The sequence below is a fragment of the Rhinopithecus roxellana genome, chromosome 4 (assembly GCF_007565055.1).
Source record: "Rhinopithecus roxellana isolate Shanxi Qingling chromosome 4, ASM756505v1, whole genome shotgun sequence".
Classification (NCBI taxonomy): Eukaryota; Metazoa; Chordata; class Mammalia; order Primates; family Cercopithecidae; genus Rhinopithecus; species Rhinopithecus roxellana.
This window is the reverse complement of record NC_044552.1, coordinates 158,480,709-158,494,132: the sequence shown is the minus strand read 5'-3', so window position 1 is coordinate 158,494,132 and position 13,424 is coordinate 158,480,709. Positions and strand designations below refer to the sequence as shown.

At 40.9% G+C, this 13,424-nt stretch overlaps 1 protein-coding gene across 1 annotated transcript in view; it reads right to left on the bottom strand.

Moving 5' to 3' along the window:
• Nucleotides 1–13,424, bottom strand: part of SLC16A10 (solute carrier family 16 member 10) — a 141,294-nt gene that overhangs the window by 47,667 nt on the left and 80,203 nt on the right. The window contains exons 2-3 of the mRNA XM_030929438.1: nucleotides 5,622–5,766; nucleotides 157–610 (exon numbers count right to left, since the gene is read on the bottom strand). Of these exons, the coding sequence (XP_030785298.1) occupies nucleotides 157–610; nucleotides 5,622–5,766 (599 nt within the window). The remainder of the gene's footprint in view (nucleotides 1–156; nucleotides 611–5,621; nucleotides 5,767–13,424) is intronic.

The following is a 13,424-nucleotide window of genomic DNA, read 5'->3' as shown; positions in this document are numbered from 1 at the left end:
ATTGACATTGTCTTGAGAGACCTTTCATTTCAAAAATACCCAAATTACAACCAGGATAATGTTTGAGGCCAACTTTAACTTGACCTATCTTTCTCTTCAAAGAAGTTTTTCTTTATGAAATAGTAATATTCATGATCAGTGAAGGAGCATACTCACCAAGTGAACATAAGGCACAAAGTATCCAAAAAGTGCAAGTGGTATTCCAACTGCCCACACTGCATAAGCTGTCACCTTGAAGATGGCAAAATTGAAAATTTTTTTTGGAGGACTGAACTTTCTCCTGGAAAAGAGGGAGGATCCGCTACCTCCACTCTCTTTATCTTTGGTACTGGTAGCAAGAGGTCGGTAAGTAAAGCCAGCCAGAAAGAGAACAAACATGAAGATGCAGAGCACCCTCAGTGTGTGAAAGAGGCCCACGCTGTCAATCAGAACCCTTAAGAGCAAAGGCAGCAGGATTGTGAAGACACTGCTGCCAGCAGTGACAATGCCATTCACCAGTCCAAGGCGCTTCTTGAAATAGTGTCCCAAAATGACCAATGAAGGCTGGTATGCAAAGGAGCAGCCGCAGGCAAATATGATTCCATAGGTAAGGTACAGAGGCTCGATGGAACTGTATAAAGATGAAAAAGATGGAAAGCAGTTTTCAATATTGTTACTGTGTGCTTGGTAGAATAAAACCTTATAGTAAAAGTGGGTTTTTGTTCATCAACATATTTTCTACAAGTAAAAGTTAACCAAAATAGAGGGAAAAACTCAGTAAGTCAAGAATGTAGCAATAAACATATTTTAATTTAATCTGAATGTGTGAAAAATAACCATTAAGGTCGTCAGTGATTTTGTTCTGCCTCCTGTTTCTGTGGATTTCAGGTGACGCCCACAGCACTGAGTAAGAACTGTGCTCTCCACAGCTCAGAAATAAAGGTTGGTGCCAGGAAGGGTAAAATCAACAGTGATTCAATTAACAAACCAAAAACCTAGTCTCAATGAAACACTTTTTTAAAAAGTTAGAATTAACTATGAAAACTAATTATTTCATGGAGTTTTTCCAGGTACTTACCAAACAAGGTAGTAAAAGAAAAGGCCGCATTTTATATTTTTTCCCCAAGGTTATGTCAGGAACATTTGCACAGAGGCGCAGTTGTGCCTGTTTTTGCTGGCCTAAGGGCTGCAGACCAACCTTCGCCCTGTGTTGCACTGTTCCCAATATTGTGCAAGAAAACAAGAAATCATATTCTGACTGCAGAAAGACTAAATTACGTGTATTCCTTTTAGTGATCTCAGTTTGTAAGCTGTAAGGCCATGCGTGTGTCAAAAGAATAATGGATTAAATAATCTTATAGTTTGACCAAATAATTGCACATTTCTTAGGAAGATAAAGGACCATATCATTATGTTCTTTGAAACAATTACGGTAAAGAACAAAAACTAGTTAAAGTTTTTTGAAAAGGCTATCAGTAGTAAAAGCAAACAATTTATTAGAAAGTAAGATAGATAAAGTTGGTTAATAATTAAATTTTGGACAATAATGCTAGTCTAGCAACATGCTGAGGTAATCATAAGGAACTCTAGAATCTGATAAAAGTAAGGCATGTTGGCAATCCTCTCTCTGAGATGCCCTTCTCCCTCTATTTATCCACAGCTAGCACCACCTTCAAATCAGGCTCAAGAGTCACTTCCAGGCTTTCCCAAATTAATCTCACCTCACTCTGATCACCCTTTACTGAATCTCCACTCTTTGTTTAGCCAACATATTAAGCAACTACTATGTACCAGATACGTTGTGGAAAAGAATATTAGAAATTTGGTCCTTGGCCAGACATGGTGGCTCACACTTGTAATCCCAACACTTTGGGTGGCCAAAGCAGGAGGATGGCTTGAACCCAGTCTGGCAACATAGCAAAACCTCATCTTTACTTAAAAAAAAAAAATTAGCTGAAATTAGCTGGGTGTGATGGCATGCGCCCGTAGTCCTAGCTACTCAGGAAGCTGGGGCAGGAGGATGGCTTGAACCCAGGAATCCAGGCTGCAGTGAGCTATGATCACACCACTGCATTCTGGCCTGGGTAATAGTGAGACCCTGTCTCCAAAAAAAAAAAAAATGCGGTTCTGCCTTCAAGATACTCATAGTCTGCTTAGTGAAACAAGACATCTATCTCAAATAATAATAATATAACACAGAACAAAACAGAAATTAATACTTCATTCATTCTGTATCGGTTTTTCCACCTAAGTAGTTTTCCAGATAATTGTAACTTACGTAAAGTGCTTATTTGTTTTTATTTAACAATTTTAAAGAAAAAAATTTTAAGTCTATTGTACATTCCTCTCTGCCTTCTTCAAAGTATATATTAAAAATACTGTTCACCCCAGCACTTTGGGAGGCCGAGACGGGCGGATCACGAGGTCAGGAGATCGAGACCATCCTGGCTAACACGGTGAAACCCCGTCTCTACTAAAAATACAAAAAATTAGCCGGGCGAGGCGGCGGGCGCCTGTGGTCCCAGCTACTCGGGAGGCTGAGGCAGGAGAATGGCGTGAACCCGGGAGGCGGAGCTTGCAGTGAGCTGAGATCCAGCCACTGCACTCCAGCCTGGGCGACAGAGCAAGACTCCGTCTCAAAAAAAAAAAAAAAAAATACTGTTCACAGCAGAATCATCAGGAATATCAGTTCCTGTACAGTTGTACCACTGTGCTGTAATGCTCTCAGCCGGAAAACCAGAGCCTCTCCCTTCTACAGAGTGAAGTATATGAGCTTTGTGATGGCATTTTCACTGCTGCTGAACTCTTTTCACTTCCAGGTTTTCCCTTCAGGAACAGATGGTTCCAGTTTGTGATGTTTGGCAGCCAAGTAAGTGCAATGTAAATGAGTAAGGCTGTCGGATACCACTCATACGTGCAAAAAGGATTCACAGAAGGCACATGGGTGTGATTGACCTAAGTTGCTGGAGAAGGTTTTCCTCAGAAGGCAGAATGGGAACTAGAGGAAAAATGGACCTGCCACCCGACACTCAGAATCTATACCACATTTCCCCTTGCTCCTGTATCTTGCTCTCAAGTTTCAGTAGCCTTTGACCAGCAGGCTAAATAATGACATTTTATAGAAAATATGAGAATATTACATGTAGTAAGGGAATTTTGGTTTCAATAAATTTTGTTTCACTTAGAGGGTACAGAAAAGAGAGAGAGAACTGGGTCACATCAAAATATATGTCATAATTTTTATTGCTCAGTGGTCAGAAAAATTTGAAAAACATTGCTTTGTATGTGTGTTTGGTTAACAAACTAGGTAGTAGATTACATAAGCTGTCTACCTCTCAGTCCCCTCTCGACCACAGCTGGAGTTGTAATACATTTGGCAAGTAGCAGAGCCACAGGTACTGACAATAGGTACCTGTAAGCTTCCAGATCAAAGAAGCTATCTGATGAGGCATTAATAACATTAATTACATTAATAATAATGTAAATATTATATTGCTGCTAAAATAAATCATCTCATGGAATTACCTTCACAGAATCTTATTCCAATCAAAACTTTTTTAAAACAAACAATTTTAGAAGAAAAAACCCATCAAAGTATTTTAAAGATGAAAATATCTATTTTCTACAAAGAAATAAATATAATTTTTAAAAATCCAACTAGAATTTCTTTTTTTTTTTTTTTTTTTGAGATGGAGTCTCGCTCTGCCGCCCAGGCTGGAGTCTAAATTAGATGGAAGAAAATACGAAAGAATGAGGCTCACTTTAGAGTTGAAGAAGGGATGTGTGTTGGGGGGTGGGGAGCGGCAATGAGTAAAACCAAGGATTCTGTTGATTAAATATTTAAAAATAAAAAGTCAAATGTAAATTTGACTTATTTTTCCTTAATGACCACATTCATGCTTTTCAACGAAAGCAGCATGAAGACACTAGGGACAGGAAAGAGGCAGGAAATGAAGATAAACCACTAAAGTAGAGACAAAGGATAGAAATGATCTTAAGAGGTTTTCTTCTTAAGCAGCTCCTGTTAGCCAGAGCCACATATTAAATCAGTGTTTCTCTAACTGAGGATTATTCTACCAACAAGCAAGGGACTTACAAGGAGAACCAAAGCTGCAGGGAGAGGTGTTCCATGCAGTTACGTGCCCATCTGCTCCTTATGGTTAGTCCCTCTTCAGTGCACTGCATCTTTTCTTCTAATACAGGAGTCCCCAATCTTTTTGGCACCAGAGACCAGTTTCAGGAAGAATGTTTCCATGGATGGGGCCGGGGGAGGGTGGTTAGGGATGATTCAAGTGCATTACATTTATTGTGCACTTTATTTCTATTATTATCACATTGTAATATATAATGAAATAATGATACAACTCATCATAATGTAGAATCAGTGGGAGCCCTGGGCTTGTTTTCCTGAAACTAGACGGTAACATCTGGGTGTTACGGAAGAAAGTGACAGATCATCAGGCATTTAGATTCTCATAAGGGGAGTGCAACCTAGATCCCTCATATGGACAGTTCACAATAGGGTTTGCACTCCTAGGAGAATTTAATGCTGCCGCTGATCTGACAGCAGGTGGAGCTCAGGTGGTAATGCAAGTAATAGGAAGCAGCTATAAATAAAGAGGAAGCTTTGCTTGCTCACCCACAGCTCACCTCCTGCTGTGCAGCCCAGTTCCTAACAGGCCATGGACCCATAACAGTCTGTGGCACAGGGGCTGGGGATCCCTATTCTAATAGATACAGGAGAAGTACACTGACATTAAGTTTTATTTTAAGGTACATTGGACCACTTCATTTTGCCATGCTATTTTAAAATTTTAGCATGTTCTTTTTCTTTTTTTTTTTTTTTTTTTTTTGAGACGGAGTCTCGCTCTGTCGCCCAGGCTGGAGTGCAGTGGCCAGATCTCAGCTCACTGCAAGCTCCACCTCCCGGGTTCACGCCATTCTCCTGCCTCAGCCTCCCAAGTAGCTGGGACTACAGGCGCCCGCCAGGTCGCCCGGCTAGTTTTTTGTATTTTTAGTAGAGACGGGGTTTCACCGTGTTAGCCAGGATGGTCTTGATCTCCTGACCTCGTGATCCGCCCGTCTCGGCCTCCCAAAGTGCTGGGATTACAGGCTTGAGCCACCGCGCCCGGCAGCATGTTCTTTTTTTAAAGGACAGACAGGAATTCTCTATCTGGGTTGGAATAAATGGCAAGGTTTTGGTCTCATTAATAAAAATATTTCATGTCAAGCCTATGAACAGCTACTTTAAAACACCACGTATTGTAACCCATGGGCCTCAGACTGAAGCGACCTTAAACTAAGGCCGCTATTTTAGATAACTTATTGTTCTAACTTGAGTGCCATTGGGATTTTTATGTGAATAGAAGAAAAAGGTAAGGAGAAACATTTTTCCATGCACCAGGAAACACACATATCCTGATTGATGTCTAAGTCTTAGGCATTATAAGAAAAAAAAGCATTCAAATTCTCAAGCTCTGATTTGCTGCTATGGATAACAGTTTGTTTTATAAGTCATACTGCTTAAAGTTTTAAGAAATGAAAAGGAGGAGCTTTGCTTGTAAATAACAGAGTTTCTTAAATTAAAACTTTAAGGTATTTAACAGTTTTTAAAAAGCAACATGAAAAAACCAAGTCCTTACCTGACAAAAGAACTGGACATGAGCCCAACAAATCCAACAGCAGCACCCATGACAGCTGTTTTCCGACAACCAAATAGGTCTGTGAAGACGCTGACTATTGGGCAGCAAAAGAAAATCATCCCCATGGAGAGAGAACCTACCCATGCTGTAAAAGAGGGGAAAGGGTGGGAGGAATTATGACATGGTAAGTTATACTTATACTTATTCCATTGATATAATACACATTTAGGAAAATTTTATTTTTAGTTTTTTTTTTTTTTTTTTGAGTATAGTGCCTAAGCTTAGTTCTTTTGCCATGGAAATTGACTCATACACTAGTAGAATATTTGCTGACCTGGATAATAGTTACTGGGTATTTATAATTATTTATAAAACCATACATATGTTTAATCTTCTTTTCTGAAGGTACGTCATATTTCACAATAAAAAAATTGAGAATCAGAAGTCAGATTCCATAAAAACCCAAAAAATGAAAACCAACAAGAAAAAAAGAAATATTAAATACAAATAATCATAATTATGTGCCAAAGAAATGAGTGATCTGACTTCGCCGAGGAAATCAAGTCTGTAAGTCCTCCTAAAAAAGTAAAATAAACTAATGGAACCTAAGTGAAAATGAGCTGTGGAAAAAACGGACATGAGTCATATTCCCAGCTCTACAACTACAACATATCCTTGGTCAAGTTACTTCCCCTCTGAATGAGTTTTCTTATCTTGAAAATGGATCAAACAACTACCTTTCTAGAATTATTAAAGATTAGAGAAAGTGCACATAAACCTCAGTATCTGGCACATAAGCACTTAATAATTTAGAGTTTTAACAATGATGATGACAACAAATTGTCTGTCTTGGTAGATGACCCTGAAGCTCTGCGAAGCTCTGGAAGTCTCCCAGTATATTACTCTATTTTCTTAGCAAAGGAAGTTAAGCCCTATGCAAATGATCATCATTTCTAGTAATGAATTTCATATTAAGTCCAAATGAAACTTTATCATACTAATAATTTAATTTTTTGCTTTTTTTTTTTTTTTGAGAAATGATCTCGCTCCATTGCCCATGCTGGAGTACAGTGGTGCGATCTCAGCTCACTGTGATCTCGACAGCCCAGGCTCAAGCAAATTTCCCACCTCAACCTTCCAAGTAGCTGGAACCACAGATGTGCAGCACCATGCCTGGCTAATTTTTGTATTTTTTGTAGAAATGAGGTTTTGCCAGGTTGCCGAGGCTGGTCTTGAACTCCTGGGCTTAAGCGATCACCCACCTTGAGCCCAGAAATTTTTTGCCTTCTTACATTTTAAATTATTATGAAAATTATATGCATTTTAGTCAGTCGTATTTCTTTTTTGTGTGTTTCTTTTGTAGAGACAGGGTCTCACTTTGTTACTCAAGCTGGTCTTGAACTCCTGGCTTCCAGCAATCCTCCCACCTCGGCCTCTAAAGTGCTGGGTTGCAGGCGTGAGCCATGGTCTAGTCAGTCAGCCATATTTCTATTATCTGTCTTCCCTCACCAGAAAGAAGACTAATCTTAAAACACAATGAAGAGACTGTGTAAACACTGTCATCTTGACTTAGATGGTGGTGATAGGGATTCAAAAGTAGATGGTAGGAAGGAGCTGATTGGCCAAATATATTACCACAATCCAACCAAGACGTTTAGAGCCTTACAGTATGGGGAGCTTGAAACAGGTTAAATTTTCTTTTTTTAATGAGACAGGGTCTTGCTGTGTCACCCAGGCTGGAGTGTGGTGATGCAATCTTGGCTCACTGCAACCTCTGCCTTCTGGGCTCAAGCCATCCTCCCACCTAAGCCTCCTCAGCAGCTAGGACTACAGGTGTGTGCTACCATACCAGTTAATTTTTGTATCTTTTGTAGAGACAAGGTTTCACCATGTTGCCCAGGCTGGTCTCAAACTCCTGGGCTTAAGCGGTTGGCCCACTTTGGCCTCCCAAATTGCTGGCATTACAGGCATGAGCCACCATACCCAGCCTAGTAAGAATTTTTTAGTCTACTATCTTATACAAAATTTTACTAATCTCTAATAATTTAATTTCATTCAAAAAAGTTCAGACATCTGTGGTGTTTAAGAAACAATCTAGGCTGGGTGCAGTGGCTCACATCTGTAATCCTAGCACTTTGGGAGGCTGAGGTAGGTTGATCACCTGAGGTCAGGAGTTCCAGACAAGGCTGGCCAACATGGTGAAACCCTGTCTGTACTAAAATACAAAAATTAGCCAGGCATGGTGGCAGGTGCCTGTAGTCCCAGCTACTCAGGGGGCTGAAATGGGAGAATCACCTGAACCCGGGAGATGGTGGTTGCAGTGAGCCGAGATCGTGCGACTGCACACTGCAGCCTGGGCAGCTGAGAGAGAAAGAAAAGGAAGGAAGGGAGGGAGGGAGGGAAAGAAAAGGAAGGAAGGGAGGGAGGGAGGGAAAGAAAAGGAAGGAAGGGAGGGAGGGAGGGAGGGAAAGAAAAGGAAGGAAGGGAGGGAGGGAGGGAGGGAAAGAAAAGGAAGGAAGGAAGGGAGGGAGGGAGGGAGGGAAAGAAAAGGAAGGAAGGAAGGGAGGGAGGGAGGGAGGGAAAGAAAAGGAAGGAAGGAAGGAAGGGAGGGAGGGAGGGAGGGAGGGAGGGAGGGAAAGAAAAGGAAGGAAGGGAGGGAGGGAGGGAGGGAAAGAAAAGGAAGGAAGGGAGGGAGGGAGGGAGGGAGGGAAAGGAAGGAAGGAAGAAAGGAAGGAAGGAAGGAAGGAAGGAAGAAAGGAAGGAAGGAAGGAAGGAAGAAAGGAAGGAAGGAAGGAAGGAAGGAAGGAAGAAAGGAAGGAAGGAAGGAGGGAAGGAAGGGGAAAAAAAGAAAGAGAGAGAGAGAGAAAGAAAGAAAGAAAGAAAGAACGAAAGAAAGAAAGAGAAAGAAAAGGAAACAGAAAGGAAGGAAGGAAGGAAGGAAGGAAGGAAGGAAGGAAGGAAGGAAGGAAGGAAAGAGGAAAGAAAGGAAGAAAGAAAAGAAAGAATCTAATATAAATACTAGGTAGGCCAGAAGAAAACATCCTAACATCTACTTTTATTTTTTATTTAATTTTTTTTTATAGCAAACATTGCCTGACAACTAACATCTACTTTTAGATAAAAGCACTTTTATAATTAAGTAAGGGGCTAACACTAAATATTAGACCACATCAAGAAACCCAAGAGCATATCCTTATATTGCATATACTGCTCATATGAGTGAAGATTTTTCAAGAAAAAATACCTTGGCCGAGCACGGTGGCTCAAGCCTGTAATTCCAGCACTTTGGGAGGTCAAGGCAGGCAAATCACCTGAGGTCAGGATCAAGACCAGCCTGGCCAACATGGAGAAACCTCGTCTCTACTAAAAATACAAAAATTAGCTGGCCTTGTTGGCTCATGCTTGTAATCCCAGCTATTCAGGAGGCTGAGGCACAAGAATTGCTTGAACCTGGGAGGTGGAGGCTACGGTGAGTCGAGGTCATCCTACTGTACTCCAACCTGGGGAACAGAGTGAGATTCTGTCTCAAAAAAACAAAACAAAACAAAAAAACCTTGCATAAGTTTTTGTGAATTACTGTGGATTTCAATCTACTGTTATACCAATATTAAAAATTACAGACTTATGTGTTTACTGAATAAGCACTAAAGGATATAATCAAATACAGTTTCTTGTCTTGACTGTCTTCTTAAAATTTATTTAGTGGGGAAAAATTTTCCTTTGCCACTAGACCACTTCAGCAGGCCCATTTGATTGTTTTGGTCAGTGTTAAATAAAGGAAAGCTTATGGTCACTTTAGGTAACAAACCAATCTCCACTAGGTAATCAAATGTTTTCCCCAGCCCCAGGGAACCTGGGAAGGGATTGAATCAGCTGCTTCTCTTCTCTTCCACAACTTTCACCATCACTAGCTGTGGGATCTTTCCAAAGTAGGCATGGGAGACAGGGAGGCTGGGGAAGGAAGGCAAAGAGATGCCAACATGGGCCTTCCTGCCAAAACACCTGTCTGCTGATGTTTGAAGCTAACTCTTTTTTCTCAGATGCACTTTCATGGGTTATTCAGAGTCTCACCTCTGGTCATAGCTCCACTTACTTGGATAATTCATTCTTCTCCTGGCTTTTTGGCTGTCATTCAAAAGACTCACCACTGGAACCTCACTGCCCTTTCAGGCATCTATTCGGACAGGAGTCCAACTCCAAGCTATCCCTCTCCTCCACTAGGCCCACCTCTAATCTGCAGGAAATACATTTCCTTTGCCCTGACAAAGGCTGGAGTGTAGGCAAATTCAACACAGCCACCATTATAGTATAGTTCTTTCTGTGGGAACAGTAAGCCAGCCACAGTTCTCTCCTTGTTGGGTATCTCAGAGAGTCAGACCCTGGTCCTCTGTTCCCCGCAACTGGGGGGAATCCTTTAAATCTCTGAAGTCGTCCCTCTCAAGCCCCTCTCACTCGATACCAAGTGAGAGAACAATGGGAGATACCAAGTAAGAGAACAAGTGAGAGTAACCTCCACTTACACCATGGTGGAGGGGACACAGCACCGTTTTCTCAGGAGTCCTCATAAAATGCTATTCCTGACCCATAGTATCCTTCTTAATGGGTTTTAGAGCCTTTAACTGGTTTGAAACCCTACTTTAAAAAGCCACATAAAATATCTCACTTTTGAAATTCACTCTATTGTACTGTAGTGCCTACACTGAAATTCTAATAGATTTTGCTACAATAATAATTGGCAATAGATGAAGTTAGGTCTGTCTTCTGATCAAATTCAAGAATAAATTAATTATCGGATTAGTTATTACCTGCTATTGCACACTCACAACATTTCTAGTTTTTGTCAAGTTTTAACATGGCATCTAAATAATCCAAAGTCTTATGACCTATGATATATATGTCACAAAAATAAAATAGACTGTTGTTCTCTTTCACCCCTTCCAAGTCTGACTATTACTACTATTATAATAATAAAGACTCAGTAGAGCTAGCTGTTGTACTGATAATATATTTGTTGCGCTCAGAAGATTATTTCATTTAATCTCCAGAATTCTATAAGGTAGTACTTCTATTAAGTTCGTTCAACAATTGGGAAACTGAAGTACATAGTTACTGTAATATATCCAGCATGGTAAAATTTTTATCTTAAAAATGCAAACAGCCAGGTGTGGTGGTTCATGCCTGTAATCCCAGCACTTTGGGAGCCCAAGGCCGGTGGATCACCTGAGGTCAGGAGTTCAAACCAGCCTGGCCAATGGCCAACAGGGCAAAACCCCGTCTCTACTGAAAGTACAAAAATTAGCTGGGTGTGGTGGCAGGTGCCTGTAATCCCAGCTATTTGGGAGGCTGAGTAACGAGAATCGCTTGAACCTGGGAGGTGAAGGTTGCAGTGAGCTAAGATTGCGCCACTGCACTCCAGCCTGGGCAACAGAGTAAGACTCCGTCTCAGGGAAAAAAAAAAGCATTAAACCAGACCAGGAACAGTGGCATATAAGTATAATCCCAGCACTTTGGGAGGCTGAGGTAGGAGGATTACTTGAAGCCAGGAGTTCAAGCCCAGTGTGGGCAACAAAGCAAGAACCCATCTCTACAAAAAAAAATACTTTAGAAACTAGCTGGGCATGGCAGCAAACAACAGTAGTCCCAGCTACTCGGGAGGCTGGGACTCCTGGGAGGCAGGGAGGCAGGAGACTCCCTGGAGCCCAGGAGTTTGAGGCTGCAGTAAGGTATGATGGTGCCACTGCACTCCAGCCTGGGCAACAGAGCAAGACCTTCTCTCTCAATAAATAAATAAATAAATAAATAATAAATAAATAAATAAATAAATAAATAGCAATCGAGCCCTACTCCCTCTATGTTCTTCTACAAAACACCCAGACAGGACTTCCGAATTGTGCCCCCAAGTATCCCTCCTCGAAAGTTGACAGTCGATTTGCAGACCAAAGCATGCCCCCACAGAACTATCCACAGGGTCATCTCAGAGCTCATGCCCACTAGGAGGGCATGTTGAAAGCACGCCCACTTGGCCACTTTTACAACCTACTTCTGCCCAAGAAGGTGCCAGCTCGGATACCTGCCCAGGAGCAGAGGGACCCTTGCCCTTGCTCATTTCCTCCCCTACCTTATAAAAATGCCCACTTTTTGCTCCAAAGGTGAAGTGGCACACTTAGGCAGGAGGCTTTGTCCCTCTTCCTCTAAGCTAGTTTTGAAACAAATACACTTCTTTGTATCAGAACTTGCTCTTGTTAATTGGACTCTACATGCAGTGACCAACTAACCTGCTTTTCAATTACACTATTAAAATGTTAGTGTTCTTTAATGTTCTAGGTTCTATCCTAGGCTGTCGGGAATATAAAAACAAATAAGAGATTTCTCTACCTTCCAAAAATGTTCAGTCTAGTAATAACATATGCAAAAGTGGTCTGATCAGAACACCAGATAGAATGTCCTGTGTCTTAAGAGACATAGATGCCAAAAATGTATAAGATGTGCTTGTATAACTCTTATTTGAATATGTGTGTATGTTTGACATCAGAGAGACACATCCAAGAAGACATGTTAAGAAATCTTTTTACAGAAAAATACCAGGAAGCTTTTCAATTTCCCTGTCTAGATCCTATTTGTTTGCTACTCCATTCTGAGAAAAAATCCCAAGGCTCTAAATGTATGACAAAAGCAGGATGCAAATCACTCAAAGTGGTTAGGTTTGATATTTAAGAAGATTTTCCTGCATGCCAAATAAAGCAAAGGTGTTGTAATTATGCAGATGTAAATGACTGCAAGGGCAACGTGTTTACAAATGAAAATACCCAAAGGGAAGATTTACTGTAGTTAAAGGTTGATAAATAGTTTTTTGCCCTTTGGTAGTTCCAACCTGCATTTCCACTCCATCTTGGCCTCTTTCAAGATATCTATGCTCTGTAATAATCAATATTGGTCTAATAGCCTTAAATTATATAAAATAATTGTATGCAAAACTGAGATTAAAATGCAATATGTTAATATTATTGAGCAGAGTCCCAGTAACTCCTGGAGCATGAAACTATCTGGCAGCTACACAAAAATTCAGGAATGGGTAGACTGTACTCTTGCTTTGACCATTTTATTGCCATCCTAAAGGTTATTTGGTAGTTATATTGCACTTAGGAGTGGCTTTAAAAATATTTGCTAATCGGCTGGGCACAGTGGCTCACACTTGTAATCCCAGCACTTTGGGAGGCCGAGGTGGGCAGATCACGAGGTCAGAAGATCGCGATCATCCTCACTAACACAGTGAAACTCTGTCTCTACTAAACCCCGTCTCTACTAAAAATACAAATCTATCTATATATATATATATATTAGCTGGGCGTGGTGGCGGGCACCTGTAGTCCCAGCTAATTGGGAGGCTGAGGCAAGAAAATGGCGTGAATCCGGGAGGCAGAGCTTGCAGTGAGCCCAGATCGCACCACTGCACTCCAGCCTGGGTGACACAGTGAGACTCCATCTAAAAAAAAAAAGAAGTTGCTAATCAACTTCTGTTTATGGCATTGGAATAAAGTGGTCATGCAAACCCTACTACAGATAACTATTATTAAATCTGAGCTAAACAAAACTAAACATACTGGAAAATATCTTAAAAACTGATAGAAATTGGGGGAGAGTTTGAAAAGCTACAGTTGCAAGAAGAATTACAAAGTTGTGGGCTTTCTAGAGGGCCAATAAAATGTGCAGATGCTCAGTAGACTGAACAGAAGCCAGAATAAAGAAAGGCAGCATCTGAAAATTGTAAGAACTAAGCAGAGATATCAGCTGCCGCACACCAAA